The 16,165-nt window shown below is 43.7% G+C and overlaps 1 protein-coding gene across 1 annotated transcript; it reads right to left on the bottom strand.

The window, feature by feature from the left end:
- Positions 1-1,644: 1,644 nt before the first annotated feature.
- On the bottom strand, positions 1,645-15,462 carry iqck (IQ motif containing K). Its single transcript, XM_076751635.1, has 10 exons — positions 15,370-15,462; positions 15,016-15,185; positions 14,806-14,933; positions 14,568-14,718; positions 14,371-14,468; positions 14,209-14,261; positions 14,014-14,091; positions 13,706-13,790; positions 7,011-7,122; positions 1,645-2,766 (listed from the first exon to the last, which is right to left on the bottom strand). Exons 2-10 carry the CDS (start codon positions 15,125-15,127, stop codon positions 2,465-2,467), a joined length of 1,119 nt encoding a protein of 372 aa, XP_076607750.1. The 5' UTR covers positions 15,128-15,185; positions 15,370-15,462; the 3' UTR covers positions 1,645-2,464.
- Positions 15,463-16,165: the final 703 nt, after the last annotated feature.

Here is a 16,165-nt window from a genome sequence, read left to right as displayed (position 1 = left end):
ATAATGTACTTAAGTTAGGTCACGTATGTAACAGTAATGTACTTTCTAGGGTTTCCTGAACCTAACCAAGTAGTGCAACCGTTTCTCAATGTTAACTATGTGACGATGAAGGTCCAGTAAGCTGGCACTCTTCAACAGGCATATATGTCATCTTGGGAGTCACTGGCAGTCAACCTATTCAGTCGTTTAGAGATGAGGACATGGGAATGATACAGTGACAATCATGACTAGTCTGAAGAGTTAAAATCAGAGCCTGGGGGATTTTTTTTTTAAGCAGACAACAATATGGAGATTTGAGAGGTTAGAAATCTTAAAAATTATTTGTCATCCAATATTTGTTTTTTTAAGGGAAACAATACAGAAATATAAACATTTTCGATAAAGATCCCTGAAATTACGCAATTAAAGATGTGCTGATATATCAATGCTGTTCACAACTTGTTTCTGCTGCCCCCAAGTGGCCAAAAAAATTCAATTATTTTACATTGTATTATTTTACATTATGTTTTTATGAAAGCAACTGGATTTTTTCCCTTCAGTCCTAAAGGTCATGCAGCAGTTCTGTCAGGTTTTATTTTTAGTGGAAGTTAGTAGCTACTGCACTCTTAAATAGAGTAAACTGCCTTTAATTTCAGCGTCTAACATCCTCCATGTTTTATGGGTTTGTCCTACTGTTTAAATCTAAGGACATGGTGTGAGTGGAACTTATAATCACTGTATTCCTCGCTCACGCATGAATACACTCTAAACTCTCTGCGTGTAAACAGTTGTATTCTTTGCTTCCATCTTCGGCCTAGAATCGCAGCCCAGAACCAGCTGTTTTCTGGCTTCGCTCTGACAGCCTGGTGCCCACACCCTCCTGCTGGTGTGTGATCCAGTTTCATCTGGGCCCAGAGCTGCCAGACTCCGTGGAGCTGGCTGCACTATCAGATGTCCCCAGAATGAAATGGGCTGTTTTATCACCTCACCCAGTGGCAGCTGTCTCCCAGGCATCCACATACCTGCAAAGGGAGATACCCGACCCTCCTCGCGCTTCAGTGTGAGTCGGTGTGCGTCAGCGACCGAGACGGTCAGGATAACCGTTCATCACAAGACCACCGCCTCTGCTCTGCCGAGACACTGGAGGGGAAACCAGGAGTATCCTCTCAGGTATGCAGGGTTCAAGGAGTGGTGGAAATATGCCAGAAGTGCACTTTATTCTCTCAGTTTAATTGACATTCAGTCAGGAGAAGACAGTTAAAACCTGTCTTTAAAGTTGGAATGGAGGAGAGCGAAGACCTGCAGAGTTAGTTGTGCAGCAGCCTTTTTATCTGGAATATTCTGTACATTGAACTTTCCATGGCTGACATTTCATATTTAATTTGATGTTTGATTGCTACCTGGTGCAAAAAAAGTACTGGAGTCAGCAGGGTCAGTGCAAAACACCAAAGCTTTAAGTACAAAAAAGACCGAAACCACACAAGAAATATACAAATATTCCAAAATCCAGTATGTACATAATTCATCAGAAATATAATTCATCCGCCTACAAATCATACAGTGTCGATTTTAATGAGAGTGTATATTTACTGTGATGTTGGTGTTTTATGTCTTGATGAGTGCAGGTTTTTCTATATTTGGTCAAACCACAAATCATCACACAACTTTCCTATCTCAGCAAAATTCATGGTGGAAATGTTCATTTATTGGTAACAAGTAAACATGTTTTCCTCTGTGACATGAAGCAGCTTTTCCATAAAATACACATAGTAATGTTAAAAATATTAGGGTTTAATGTCAAACTTGCCCCACTAAGCTAACATTCAATCCATGTAGTGTCAGGAGATATATAACAGGGTTAATTTCACCTGTAAAAAGGTAAAATTTAAGGAGAACATTGGATATTCCTGTATGCTGCTCTGCCAGACAGTTGTCAATCACTCATCAGTGATCTCAGCGATGTTTTTAAACACTCTTTTCTTCATCCTCTGTTTCCCTGACAGGGTAATTTCCTTTTCTGATAAACAGGACAGAAAGCGCTGCTCTGCACGCCGAGTCACCTTTCACTCTGGCCTCAGTTCCTGGCTTGAATGGAAACGCTATAACCTCTTTTGTGGAGTGATATGTATTGCTAAGGAAAAAGGAAATGACAAGGCAAGGAAATACGATTTGGGTATCTTCCAGTGAACGGAGAGGAAATATTAAGTCTGTTACGACAGGTCCTCTAATATGTGAACCGTGCTATGTGCTGTTCATTTGTTGGGTGAGACTCATGAAGGGAGGTAATCCATCAAAAAGGCAATGAAAGCAATCAACTAATTAGACATGGATCTCAGACCATAAATCCCTGCCTGGCCATATCCAATTGGTTACAGGCGTTTTTAATGGCCTGTTTGACTGATCACTTTGGTCAGTCTGACATCAACCTAACAGAGTTTAATAGGCTTTAAACACCACAGAACCCTTGTACACAGAGCTAATGATTTCAGTTAATAGTACCACCAGTCGAGCTCAGGTTTGGAGTTCCTAGTAAAGATGGAGATAAAGCAATCTGGGATTTGTCACCAGGCTCAGATACAACTAGGAAATCAGTCATTGGTGATGGGGTGGAGGCCATTTTTTCATCGCTGTGCAGGCTGGGGGTCAGCCACTCACCGTCCTCAGGGGTCATCTGGGTGGTGGGGGTGTGGACCACGGTGCTCTGTGGGGTGGGGGAAACGACCTGGATGGATACATCGGAGTTGCCGGGCTGGGGGCTCTCTGGTAGGTCTGTCATGGCAGAGCCCACTGGAGACAAACAAGAGCTACATCTTTAATATGAACAGCTTCACTGTTGCTTTCAGCAGACCGTGACAAATGTTCATCATTTAGAAATGTGCACAGCGGAGCTCAACAATAAGCTTTATTTTTTGAGAATGTCGCCATTCTGCTGCACGCTGCACAAACAACGGTTTGGCGCCCTAAAAACGGGGGAAAAAAAAATCATCTGTTAAAAGATTAAAAGCTCTCCGAATTGTCAGACAGATCCTTAAATGTTGTAGCAGAGACTTGCCCACAAGGCTCTTTGCCGTCAGGTCTCACAGACTTCACTTTGCACAACTTTCTGTTTCCAGCACAATGTTGCAATGGGAAATATCAGTGAAGCCTTTCAGAAAAAAACTGAACAAACAAGCCATCTTTTTATCTGTAAAACAAAGACATCTAATTATACTGCAAGCGCCCTGTTTTTGGTAAGTTACATTATTCTGCTGCCTAAATTGATCGCAGTTTCTCAGAGATCAAAATATGGCGGAGATGAGCTCGTCCCAATTACAGCTGATAGGAAACAATATTTTAATAAGGCCTGTGTTGAAAAACAGTGAACCTGTTTAACAAACCATGATTCAGCCAGTTACTGACACTTTCTCTCTGTGACAGCTGCAAAGCTATTGTGGTGGCCTTTTGTTAACTGCCAGTAAAAGGCAACCGCTTTGACATTATGGAAGTGAAGCTGTGATGAATAGACTGCTACATTTGGCCATTTATACCACAACAAGAGCCATGGACGGGTTGTCAGTGATGGCAGTGAAAGCTCTTTTGCTTTATTTACACACTAATGACTGTAACTGTGGTTTAAAACGTGGTTTTGAAAATCTCTAAATTGCTACGCTTTTCTTTATTCTTTGAGGTGCATCAGCGGCACTTTTCATAATGTGCCAATCAGAAACATGGTATGGCGGGGCTTTATAATAAATGATGATAATAAAAATGCAGAATGCAACTTGTGTGGGAGTAATTCACTGTAACTGGCACATTTCTTATACTGTTTCATGTCCTGATACACTATTGGCAACAACTTGAACTGGTGTTTTAATACAAGCACTCTGACTCTTCACCTTCACCACCAGGAGGAAAAATGCTTCCCAGGCTAGCTAACAACACTGTTTTAACAGTGATTGGGCTCCTGGTAAACATCCAACATGTCAAGGACAGTCTTGCGGTGATTCATGAGCTGTTGAGAGCTGCACCTGTCCAATGAGCCGTGACCTTTTGACCCTGACGAATCATCCTGTGTCTGCTCTCTGGATTACTTTGCACTTCCCCCTTTTGTTTTTCTCTTCATCTCTGACTAATTCTCATTTCGGACTGTGAAACGTGAAATGGCAGAGGAGGTATCGCATGCTGGTCCCCTCGGGTCAAATGAGCCGAGTGCAGCTGTTGGATCGACTTAAAGAGCGTGTATACAGTGTGGGGGGGGGCTTCCCTAAATAATCTCTCTCTGTAGCTCACCCGCTCTGGACCACGGTCCTAAACACGGGTCATTTATCCTTGAGTGCTGGAGGGCAGTGCTCGCTTCATTAGAACCAAAACAACAACAAGCAAAACCAGGAAAGAAAGTGCAACTTCAGCATCAGTCTCTTCCCCTCCCTCCCTCCCTCTCTTCCTCCCTCTCTTCCTCCCTCTCTTCCTCCCTCCCCCTCCCTCCACCTCACATGGCTCTCTCCCTGTCTCATCCATTTCAGGTCAGAAAATGGCTTCCATTCAGGACAGTCTGGGCAGACTTTCTTGTACACTCACACACACATCCCCAGCAACACCCCCCCCCCCCCAGCTGGAATGACAGGTCAGCAGTAGTGGTACCGTAGCAGCAGCAGCAGCTAGCAGCAGCAGCAGCGCAGTGTGGCTGTGGAAGAATGTTCGTCAGCCCGCCACGGCTGCAGTGGGCGCCTTTGTTGTGTGGAATGTGTCAGTGTGGAAGAAACCTGTGTTTATGACGGTGTCATTGTTTGTGAGCCACAAAAACAGAGATGCAACGACACCCAGCTGTAGCGTGTGTGCGTGTTTGTCATTATCTATGTGCACATTCATTTAAGGCGACTGTAACCAAAACTTCTGGACACATGACTTCTTGAACGTGGCAACTTGTAGCAGCAAACTCATGACTCTGCACTTCCACTCAGTTCCACTGTGTTTTAAAGCATCTGTAAGCTATTTTGATTTTCTGGCCCACAACTGTACTGCTTTTGGTTCACTGTCACTGCTCTCACAGTGTCGTTTACAGTCAGAGCAAGCAGCTCTTTTCAGCAAAAACGCTCTGCTCAGCACCAAATGGCAAACAAAACTAGTGACTTTGTCTAAGTCTACCTTATTATTACAATTATCGTACACAGTCTACCACTTGGAGTGGCTGAATCTGGACGTTTAAACCAGTTATCTACTGCTTTTAGTATGCTCTTTTTGGGAACATCTATTTTGACTTTTCTGTTCACTTACTGTGTACTAGTTTTCATGCACTCTCAATCGTAACACCTGGTGGCACAATGTTACAACTGACGCAGGTGGCTGGGACACTGGGGTGTGTCCTGTGCAGTCAGCTTGTTGTAGCTGAAAGGATGCAAGTTGTTGTGACAATAAATATATTAAAGAAGACAAAGACTCCACAGCAGCTCTGGGGGTACTTAGACACAGCGCTGTTTTGAGCTAAATGCTAACATCAGCATGCTACATAAAGTGGGAACAATGACACTGCTAATATGCTGATGTAACATGTTCATCATTTCAGTTTAGCATGTTAGCATGCTAACATTTGCTAAGTAGCACAGGCCACGTATAGCTGAAGTTGATGGTAATTTCATTAGTTTTGCCGGCATTTTATCATAAATCACAGTATTGGACAAATTGAAATTTTCACCTGATGGTGGTGCTGGAGAAAAAATTAAGAGCTCACCAAAGTCATGAGGCCTCATCCTTGTATAATGGATATCTGTAATATTTCATTGTCATCGATTCAATAGTTCAGTCTGGAACAAAGTGGTGGACTGAGTCATCGACATCTGAGCTAAAATCTGCACCAAACCAATTAGTCATCTATTTGTCTGTTAATTTCCTTCCTTCATTTATAAATAAATAAAATCTAATTGCATATTTTTCCACATTTGCTGAACTTCCTCAGTCTGGTCATGTACTCTCTATTATCTGTATACTGGTTGGGAATCACTTCTAGAGTGTACCATTGTGTGTGTGTGTGTGTGTGTGTGTGTGTGTGTGTGTGTGTGTGTGTGTGTGTGTGCGCGTTCAAGGGCAAAATTTCATCACTCCCATCGGCTCTAATGCCAGTCAGTCACACTGGACATGGGTCTGCATTCTCAGCTGCTCTGCTCTGTCCTTCATGTGTGCGCACTGTACACACACACACACACACACACACACACACACACACACACACACACACTGCCATACTTTTGGGGACATTACATAGACTTACATTCATTTCTTGAACACTTACTCTAACTTTTAATGTGACCGTTGCTTGCCGACCCCTAACCTTAACCCAAGTCTTAACCTGACTGTGTCAACAGATTTATGTCGCCACAACAGGAGAAATACACATCCATGCCTGTGCAGACAAATGCATGCGCGCACGCACACACACACACACACACACACACACACACACACACATGCACACATACTCACATTCACTCAAAGGCCCAGACACAGTTTATCAATTTCTATTTCTCTCTGTCTTCGCTCTGTATCTCTTCTCTCTCTTCACATGTTTTCCCATTCCCCATCCTCGGCTCTATCTCTCTGTCACACAAACACACCCTGAGCCCTGCGGACATTTTCTTTCTCTCCTTCACTTGCAGTCTACTCTCTCTCCTTACTCACTGCCTCTGTCTCTTTCTCTTTCTCTATCTCTGCCCTCATTTTCTCTCTGTGTCACTGCGCTTTGAATCCTCATCTCTCTGCTTTAACTTCAAAGCCGTGTTGGGATGAATACTGTATCTCTGCAGTTTATGTGTGTAATTGTGTGTGCCTGAGACTGTACAGTGCACCAGTTGATATATGTGTGGGTGCATATTGGCGTGTATAGTACTGTATGGGTTGACATCTGTGCATTGTTGTGGGCATCCTGCCTGCCTATCAGCAGCTGCTGTCAGCCACAGGAGAAAATTCAAAGATCAATGGTATTGTGTTGCCAGCGAGCCTGAGGCCTGGCATTCAGTGATACCGTGCGTGTGCGCGTGTGTGTGCATGTGTGCTCCCACCTCTGCTCTCTTGTTGGGCCCAGAAGTGCTCAACAGTTTTGGCAATGTCACGGTTCTCTCTCAGTTCTTTCTGCCACTGGCGCAGCTCCTGCACATCTGGGCGTGCCCTGATCTATAACAAACACAAGCACACGTGTGAAGGCAGCAGCACATGCATAAATTCTCATTAGCAAACATCATCAATAACGTTATTAAGTTGCTAGCAAGCCAGTCCAAGCAAGCTGCCAGTGTTGCCAAAAGAGGTCCATTTAGTGTCCACTACGCTATATAAGAATGTATTTGTATTCATATTACATAGAAAATTGACAATTATTATTTATTTAATTTGTTATTTTTATCTCATATTATTGCAGTTTATTTTATTGTATTTGACTCTCTATGTTTTGATTTTCCCTGATTTTATTCTTACACTTATAGCTTTAACATGTGGTAAGTTTTGAACTGCAACATTAACTTTGTTGCTATACTTTTGCACAACATAGCTATGAACATAAATTAAAGCCTGTGTGTCTCAGTGTGTGTTAAGTAAAAGTCTTGCACACAACTGTATTGAGCTGTATTCTGCAGAGAAACACCGTCGCTGCTGAGAGAAATGAAGCGTGTTAAGATGTATGAGCGAGCGTGTGTGTATCCGTGTCCACATAGGTGGGTAAATGGGTCACATTCTGCTGCAGATGAATGTGAATAAGCTGTCTGATATTCTTCTCTCTGTCCAGGCAGTAGTTAGCATGAGCTGTGCTTTTGTTCTCGTAGGAAACCCCTGCAGTTGTAATGTGTTTGTGTGTGGGCAGCTGGATTTCCTGAGAGGTTACTAAACAGGCTTGCTGTTTAAGATTAACAGAAAATGTCCCTGAAGAGCTCACTCTCCCGCTAACTCCTTCTTTCTTCTCTTCTCGTCCTCTTTCTCCTTCAGTACCCAGTTGTGCCTCTCTCTCCCCTCACACTCAACCTCTATCTCTCATACCAACCCCTTATTCTCTCCTCATTCTCCAGCACACTGATGTTTCATCCCCCTCCATCCATCTCTTTCCTCTCTTGTCTGTATTCCCTCACACCTCTCCTCTCCAATCTTATTTTCCTCTTACTCCTCCCTCTCCATTCGACCCCAACTTTCTCCCAAGTGCCTGCTTGAATGGCGACAACTGTGTCGCTATTAGCAGTGGGTATGAAAGTGGGCCTGTTATATAAGCCTGGCGATGGGTTGAGGAATGGGTAAGACTAGCGGGCTCCAATAGTTAATTTACTGGGTGTCACAGTGCCGCAGCAGTCCCTCTGCTGATGGGAGCAAACCATAGAAATGGAAATGAGGGGTGAGGGTCAGGGGGGTGGATGGGTTGGAGTCTTGTGTTTGCTTGTGTGTGTCTATTTGTGTATTTTTGGCCATTTCTACTCTGTGTCACTTTCCACTGGTGTGCAGTAGAATCCTTATAACTCCAGTTCTTGTGCTGCTGCCAGCCACTGCTAAATGACAATTTAATATTTGACGGCCATCAGACCCCTGAGGCAGTGCTTAAATGTGTCACACACAAAGACAAAATCAAAGTCTCGGTTCTTGGAAAGCCGGCTTTTTGAATAAACATGCAGGATGCTGACAGTTTGTGTGTGATAGCAGGAGACAAAGAGCTGAGTTGAGTGTGTGTGCCTGAGCGTTTGAAGCCTGTCTGTGTGCATCAGCGCAGCTGATTAGCAGGGCTGCCAAATTGTTTTGACTGTGTGCATCTAGGACTCTGTGTGTTAGAGTTAGTCTCTGTATGCTGCGTGCGATTGCATGTACATTTGAACTTGACGTACAACAGCAAGTAATGTTTTTCTTCACTGATTTTTCCTCAGTTGCGTCATTCACGATCCTTTCACAATACAGTGTCTTGTTGCTATAATCATCCGTGTCACACATGACGGAGTGTGTTTCACTGTGCACGTGAGTCAGTCCTCACATGCTGTGCGTATGCATGAAGGCTGGGATTAGAGTGATTAGAAAAATTAGTAAGACATTTCAAGGCTGCGTGCATTCACACGCATTATTTGACACACGAAAGCAAAGCCAACAGCGAACACACACAGACTGAAAATCACACAAAAGCACCAAAACACTAAAAAGAGGAACTCCATCCTCTTCCTTCTCTCAAAGCCGACAGCACCAGCAGCACAAGCAGGACCCCCTAAGCTCACCCACAAAAATGCGTACAACCGCACACTGACACAAACTGTGTGCACTATGCCCTCTTTCTCACACACACACACACACACACACACACACCTCAATCCCACTGCACAGCCTTTCAAGCTGCCTTCCTTTTTGTGCAAAGCTGCCTGTGAGACTGAGCTCCTCTCCCATTCTCACACTCTGCAGCAGCACAATGGCTTCTGTTCGGAGGAACTGGCTGCACTCACATCACCAGCCTCACTGACAGGCTGCATAAAGACACAGCCACCACAGCCTTCTCTATCTACGCGTCACACTCCATCCACCCACCGATCCATCATCTTTTTGTTGACCAATGCTTCTATCGAAGCTTAACCAGCTGTGATCTGATTCGTGCCTTTTTAGTGGTTGCACTGTGTCCCTATTGTCCTTTGTAAGAACACTTAGATGTAAATTAGATCCAAAATATGATCTATATTACAGATTATAGTGGATATCACAGGACTACCCGAGGAGGCCTCACGCTATGACCAGTCCATCTCATTCTGGGACAGCGTGCCCCTACAGGCCCTCTGCAGGAGGGGAAAGTGAGGACGAAGCAGGGCCACCGGCTACTGGATGTCCTGAGTGCCTGTGACATATTTTCTGCATGAGTGTCAATGCACGTGGCCTGTCACTGACTCAACACCGGACCTCAATTCAAACCATTCATCTATTGCTGCCCTAGGATCATTCAGCTGGAATCACAGACCTAGTTCTGCTCTTAACTATACAGCTCTCCCGGTATGAGTGTGTGTGTGATTCTTTCAAACAGCTCTATTAGTTTATGTCAAGAAGAATACACTCACTCGTCACAGTGTCCCACTTTTAGACAATAGCTGCTAGTCCAAGAAGACTTTCCTCAGACATGTCGAGACTGTGACACTTTTGTGTTTAAATGAGTTAGCAAATGATTAGAAAGCTTTATTTTTTATTTTTTTTGCATTACATTGTTATTCTTACAAACAAAGCATTTAGTTCAGGTGAGCAAATCATTATTGTTTCTGCAAACAATGCCACTCACATGCCAGTACGGTAAGAATTAAACTAAAACCAGCAGCCGGTTAGCTTAGCTTAGCATAAAGACTGAGAACAGTAGGAAACAGTTAGCTTGGCCCTGCCCAAAGATAAGGAAATCCATCTCCCAGCACTTCTAAAGCTCAAAAATGAACATGTCATGTTGTTTTGTTAAATCTCCACAAAGACCAAAGTGTAAAAACAATTTGCCGTTGTACGAGCGGTTATGTGGCAAATTATTTCTTGGCTGGAAGCAATGACTTCCTGGAATCTCTGCTGGCTGCCTGGCAAATGAAGAAATAGCAGGACACATAACTCTTATAAAACAGCAAGGAGAATGGTCATTTTCACGCTTGCACAGAACCAGGCGAGGTGTTTTCCCGTTTCCAGTCTTTATGCTAAGCTAAGACAACCAACTTCTAGCTGCTCAGTTTGTATAAACCGCACAGACGTGAAAGCGGTATCGATCGTCTCATCTGACTTTCTGCCAGACAGCAAATACGCTTATTTCCCAAAATGTTGAACTATTCCTTTCTGTTATGTATAAAAATAAAACAAACCAACATGACGCAAAATCAAATCTGACAACAGATCACAGGCTGAGAAGAGCTAACCAACCACAAACACCTTGTCCCACCTGGACAGAATCGAGTGTGCAGGATTAGGTTAGGCATGGCCAGGCTGCACAGGACGGTGCCGTGCTATGGTCAGGAAAAGACCAACCTCACTGTGTGTATGCTTAATAAATGTGCAAAGAGTGGGCAGAGGAAATGATTATGATAAAAGCCTTCGTCTGTGCTGACCACAAACCCCTAATACTGACAGCCTAATTGTACTGCCTATTTATTACACAGCAGCCACATTACTCCGACTCAGCTGACTGGACCTGAGAGAGCCTGAGAAGTCTTAGTGATCAGTGGAGTGTGTGTGTGTGTGTGTGTGTGTGTGTGTGTGTGTGTGTGTGTGTGTATGCATGTTCCGTACATATGTGTGAATTACAGCAGCAGACATGGATGAATGGATTAGACTTGGGCTAAGGCACACAGTCTAAAGAAGATTATGTAATATGTTTAGACCCATCAGCTCTTTATAGTTGTATGTGAGTGAAACAAGACACAATCGCCTGCTGGGTCACTGATGTGAGTGTGTGTGTGTGAGGGTGTGTGTCTGCATGTGCTATCTCTACCGCTGCTCTTCTTCAGTCCCTGGTATGTTTTGATGAAACATATTAATAATGGAGAGTAAAAATCCAATCTACAAAAATACCCTCCTTCCCAGCTTCCTGCCCCGGCTCTCAGTCTGTCTGTCTTTCTTCCAAACACACACACTTGCACAAACACACACACACACACACACACACACACACACACACACACACACACACACACACACACACACACACACCCTCTGCAGTCAGCGCTGCGTCAGGCAGGTTATATAACAGCAGAGGGTGTAAGAGTGAGGGGGAAAGAGGGGGTGTGGACGGGGTTGAAGAGAGCAAGGTATAGTAATAAAGGAAGAGGATCAAATTTAGATGAGGATAATAATCAGAGCATTATCTCTGTATCTATAATTTTTAGAGAAGAATTCAAAATCCGCACAGAAAACTCATATTCATCGAGCCAATTTTTGTTTGTGTGTTTTTCTATAGTGAAATCCCATAATCCTATTATACTCTTACTGTACAAACCCTCAAGAATATTCTCAAGTATTTAAAAATCTCACAGTAGGCCATTTTATTGTGAAAAATAAGCTTGTTATTGATATTAACTTTGTAAGCCGTGATATCTAGAAATACGAGTTTGGGCAGAATACAATTATAATGGGAGACAATTAGTGCACACACGTTCTTTCGCCAGCAGACACAATTGAAGTTTTACAGTGCATCAGTGCTTCACGGGGGACTCAGTTTGTGCTGATGTCCTCGGCTCTGCTCCGCTGCCCACTGAGCTGTTAACTGCTGTTTTTCTCGAGCCAAGGTAACAGCAGTCGTGACACACCACAACGCCTGTCAGGACTTTGCCACAGCGCCTATACCCAAAATATCTCCACCCCGTGTATCTTGAATAAGTCATGATCCTAAGAGGCCAACTTCGGGCCCTGATTGTTCTGCATTCACAGCCTCTCTGTGCTTTTCCAGTCTCCGTCTTTCTCCCTGTTCTTACCCACTGCAGAATGCTGCTAAGGCTACATTTCCCTCCATCTCACCCCATTCCTAATCCAAGGCCACTCTGCAACATCATCTTGCTTCTTTCCTCCCTTTCGTCATCCATCTGAAAATGTTCCTGACACAGCCTGAGCTTCATCCTCCCAGATATATCCTCCCATTCTCTCACTACTGACTCTCTGTCTCTTTCTGGCTGCGTCTCTCTTCCTCTAAATCCCTTGGGGTGCTGGGCTGCAGTGCTATCTGTGGCCCCACTGAACCTCTCTCAGTTCAGGGTAAACACAGTGAGGAGTGACAGGCAGCTGGCTCAATGCTGCCATCTCATGTGAGCAAAGGCCAATTTGATTCTGTGTTGTCACACAAAGACAAGAGGAAGTGTTGCCCCCTGCTGGTGAATAAATAGGGCAAACGTGGATGCATGCACTCACACGTTCATCACATCTTGTCATGCACACGCCCACAAATTCAACTACATGAAAAAACACATTTTCGTATCATTTAAACAGCCAAATTGTGCAGCTGGCATCTTTTGCTCTCAGTGGTTTGTGTAGCAAGATTGAATCTGAGTCTTCTCAAAGGAAGAAGGATAACGAAAGAGAAAATAAGAACCTCATGTGAGACAAACAAAAACATGAGCCCTGCTTACCACACAAGACTGGCTTTATTTGTGTGTGAGCGCGGAGAAATCGCTGCTGTTTGCCTCTGGTAGTGTCTGTTTATGTCTATTTATATCACAGTACAGAGCACTTCAGACCACAACACCCACACAGGAAGGAATTAAATCCCGGCATCATCACTGATGACATAATCAAGCTGCTGAATGAAATTGCTGTCCCTGTGGAAGAGGGGCTTTTCAGCGGGATAGGATTATACAACAAGACCGTACTGTGGGCCAATGCACACGCAGGAGGTCGCCTGTTGTGTTTGACCAGATGCACACGGCCAGGCAGAGAGGCTCACTGTGGTGTGTGGGGTAATTGCAGGGTTCCTTCACGCTTCCAACTTCAAAATCCCATTTTTCCACATTGTAACTTCTTAAATCAGTCTGAAAAGAGGGGATAATTAGAGCCGGCCAGCTTTAGCAGCCTAGCCAGGCATAGCTAAAGTTATGTGTACATATGTCAAGTGATAGCTTTGTAAAAACTCATTTTACAATAAAAACATTTTGTATTTTTACAAAGCTTTCAATTTGAAATTACCTTGATTTTCTCAGACTTTAGCCTTAATATGTTTTGTTTCCATATTTTTGAGGCTTTTCAGACCTGTGTTTAATAGACTATTGCACAGAAAGCCTGCAAATTATTTTTCTTTTGGTCATGTCCAGTGTACCTTATATCCCTTCCAGAAAGCCTGGATGAGCACAGCAGCCTGGTCCTCACTCAGCAGCAGAAAGAGAGGGAGCGGAGGCCTGGGACTGAAGATAGAGAGAGAGAAAGACAGAGAGGAAAAAGTGCAAAAAGAGACAAGAGATGAAGGTTTGTCGAAACATTTATCTGTGATAGTGCACTGTCCGTGTGTTGTCGACAGGAAGCTGGTGGCCATGAAACACCAAAAGACAAATTTCCCATAAAAAATAGGAGTTTAATTTCTTCACAAACAGTTTGCAGGTGACAGCTGTGGGCTGAGGAGACACTCACTGAATGCTGAGCCGCTCTTTCACAAAGGGGATGTCATGGAAGGTCACTGGAACTTGTCCTCGCCTGCAGGGGTTGTGGCTGTGGAAGAAAAAACACACAGACACACATTTTTGGGGGAGAATTGATGGGGTGAGGTAAGATGAGCATTATACACTGAAGAAAGAGTTGTGTGTGTGTGGGGGGGGGGGCTCTTACTTGTAGAGCCACTCAGTTAGGAAGTCGCAGGGGTTAAATGCTGTCATTTTTCTCTGCAACACAAAAGACAGTAATGAATGTCCTGCATCATGCAGAAGAAGTGTTCAGCATCATGAGCCGCTCGTAGCTTGTTTAATGGCTAGAAGGAGAAGAAAGTCAGACCTCAAAACAGCCATGTTTCTGGGCTTCTTTCAGCAAAGCCTCCAGTCCAGGCAACAACACCGGAAACACTCTCCTCTCCAGAAAACGTGTGACAGGACCTGACACAAACTCATTAACATATATTTATACAATATATAGAAACCAGACAGATATTAGCATACAGTTGCATCCTGCAGAGCAAAGCCCGTTCATCTTACATTCAGGTACTCGTGGAGGCGATGTGGTTTCAGCTGCTGACAGGTGCTTCTGGCTTGCAGGACAAGGTTTTCCAAACGCAGAGAAGTCAGCAAGAGCAGGATTGCAGAGAAGAGGGTCGAAGTCTCTCAGAGGATCATCATCCACAAGCACCTGATAAAACCAATGATGCTCGTGTCAGAGGATGCAGGTTAAACCAATCAGCTGCAGGGATGAATGAGCTGAATGATCTCCCCTAACCTCCTGTGTGGTGAGTCCATAAAAGTCCAGGGAGTGTGTACTGGCGCCGTACTGGGAGAGCTGGGTGCTCACTGGGCTTCTATCTGTCCTCACAGCACTGGGAGAGCTGGGCCGCTCAGCTTCAAACTCTCCAAAAACACAAAAAAAGTTCTAATTGACGCCGTTTTTCAATCCACGAAAGCATAAACAAAACGAACAGTACATTCTTACCTTCACACACTTGCTGCCAAAGTGTTTTTTTGGCACCGATTGTCTTTGCCATTACTCTGCCAATTGTCGCCAACGGTTGCTTGGACACATCCGTCTCCAAGGAAGTAGTCATATCAACGACTTCCGGTGTCACACAAATAAGGTCCGCAAGAGTAGACTGCAGGGCAGCGCTAGCAAGTGACAAGATAAAACCATACAAAACTAGTAGTCAAATATATTCAAAAACTGAAAAATAACCAAAATAATAACGGTATCTGGCATACAATACTGACGAAGCTCGTTGTAGTCATAGTGTAACATATCACGACAGCGTTACTAGTAGCATACTATGGGCTAAAACGGTGCAATTCATACCCAACAAACGGAGTGCTTTTCCTGAAATAGCCTACAGCTGCTGGTTGTGTCGACGTGTACCGCCCCTGAAGCAGCCTCTTCTACATCACAATAAACAAGGTCGTGTTTTGTCCCTGAATCTAAGCTAAAAATAGAAAATATTGCCATTTCAGCCGTTTCCAGCGTCGGAACCAAATCGCTGCAGCACCTCGCCTTAAATCCCATAGTTCCCGGATTCACCGCTAGAGGGCAGCAGATAACGTACTATTAATACTGTCTAGTCTTAAAACGCAAGCACTTTCCACTGGAGAGCTGATGAAATACTTCAGATATAAAATATGACTTTACGTGTGCCTCACGAGAAAAAAGAGAATTCTGTTTGAGTCCGTTTCTGTTTAGTTTACCCTGAAAGGACTGTTGCAAATAAAAGTCTATGAATCTAACTGCTCACCTATGTCTCTGATTATTGTAGAGGTTTGTGCCTGTAGGAACCTTAAAAACACCTTAAACTGATAGTTATTTCAAATTAACGTATAAACAAAGGGAATTTCATGCACATGATTTGTTAGTTAAGGAGCTGGGAGTATTTTTAAGGAGTCTGCTTTTCACCTTTTCAAATGAAAGGACAGGGGGTGGCTTTGGCTATCATACCAAACACCATCATTAAAGATTACGTTTTCTGAAGTTTAATGGTATTTCAAGGGATTCTTGTTTCATACCACCTGTCATCTTGTACTTTTGTCTATTAAAAATTGAATTATATTCCTTGTGTGCTTATTTTTCTATTCTGCCATGAAAAATTCAGTGTGTGTATGAT

Source organism: Chaetodon auriga, chromosome 16, assembly GCF_051107435.1.
Source record: "Chaetodon auriga isolate fChaAug3 chromosome 16, fChaAug3.hap1, whole genome shotgun sequence".
Taxonomy (NCBI): Eukaryota; Metazoa; Chordata; class Actinopteri; order Chaetodontiformes; family Chaetodontidae; genus Chaetodon; species Chaetodon auriga.
The sequence above is the reverse complement of the archived record's forward strand: the minus strand, read 5'-3'. Positions and strand labels throughout refer to the sequence as shown.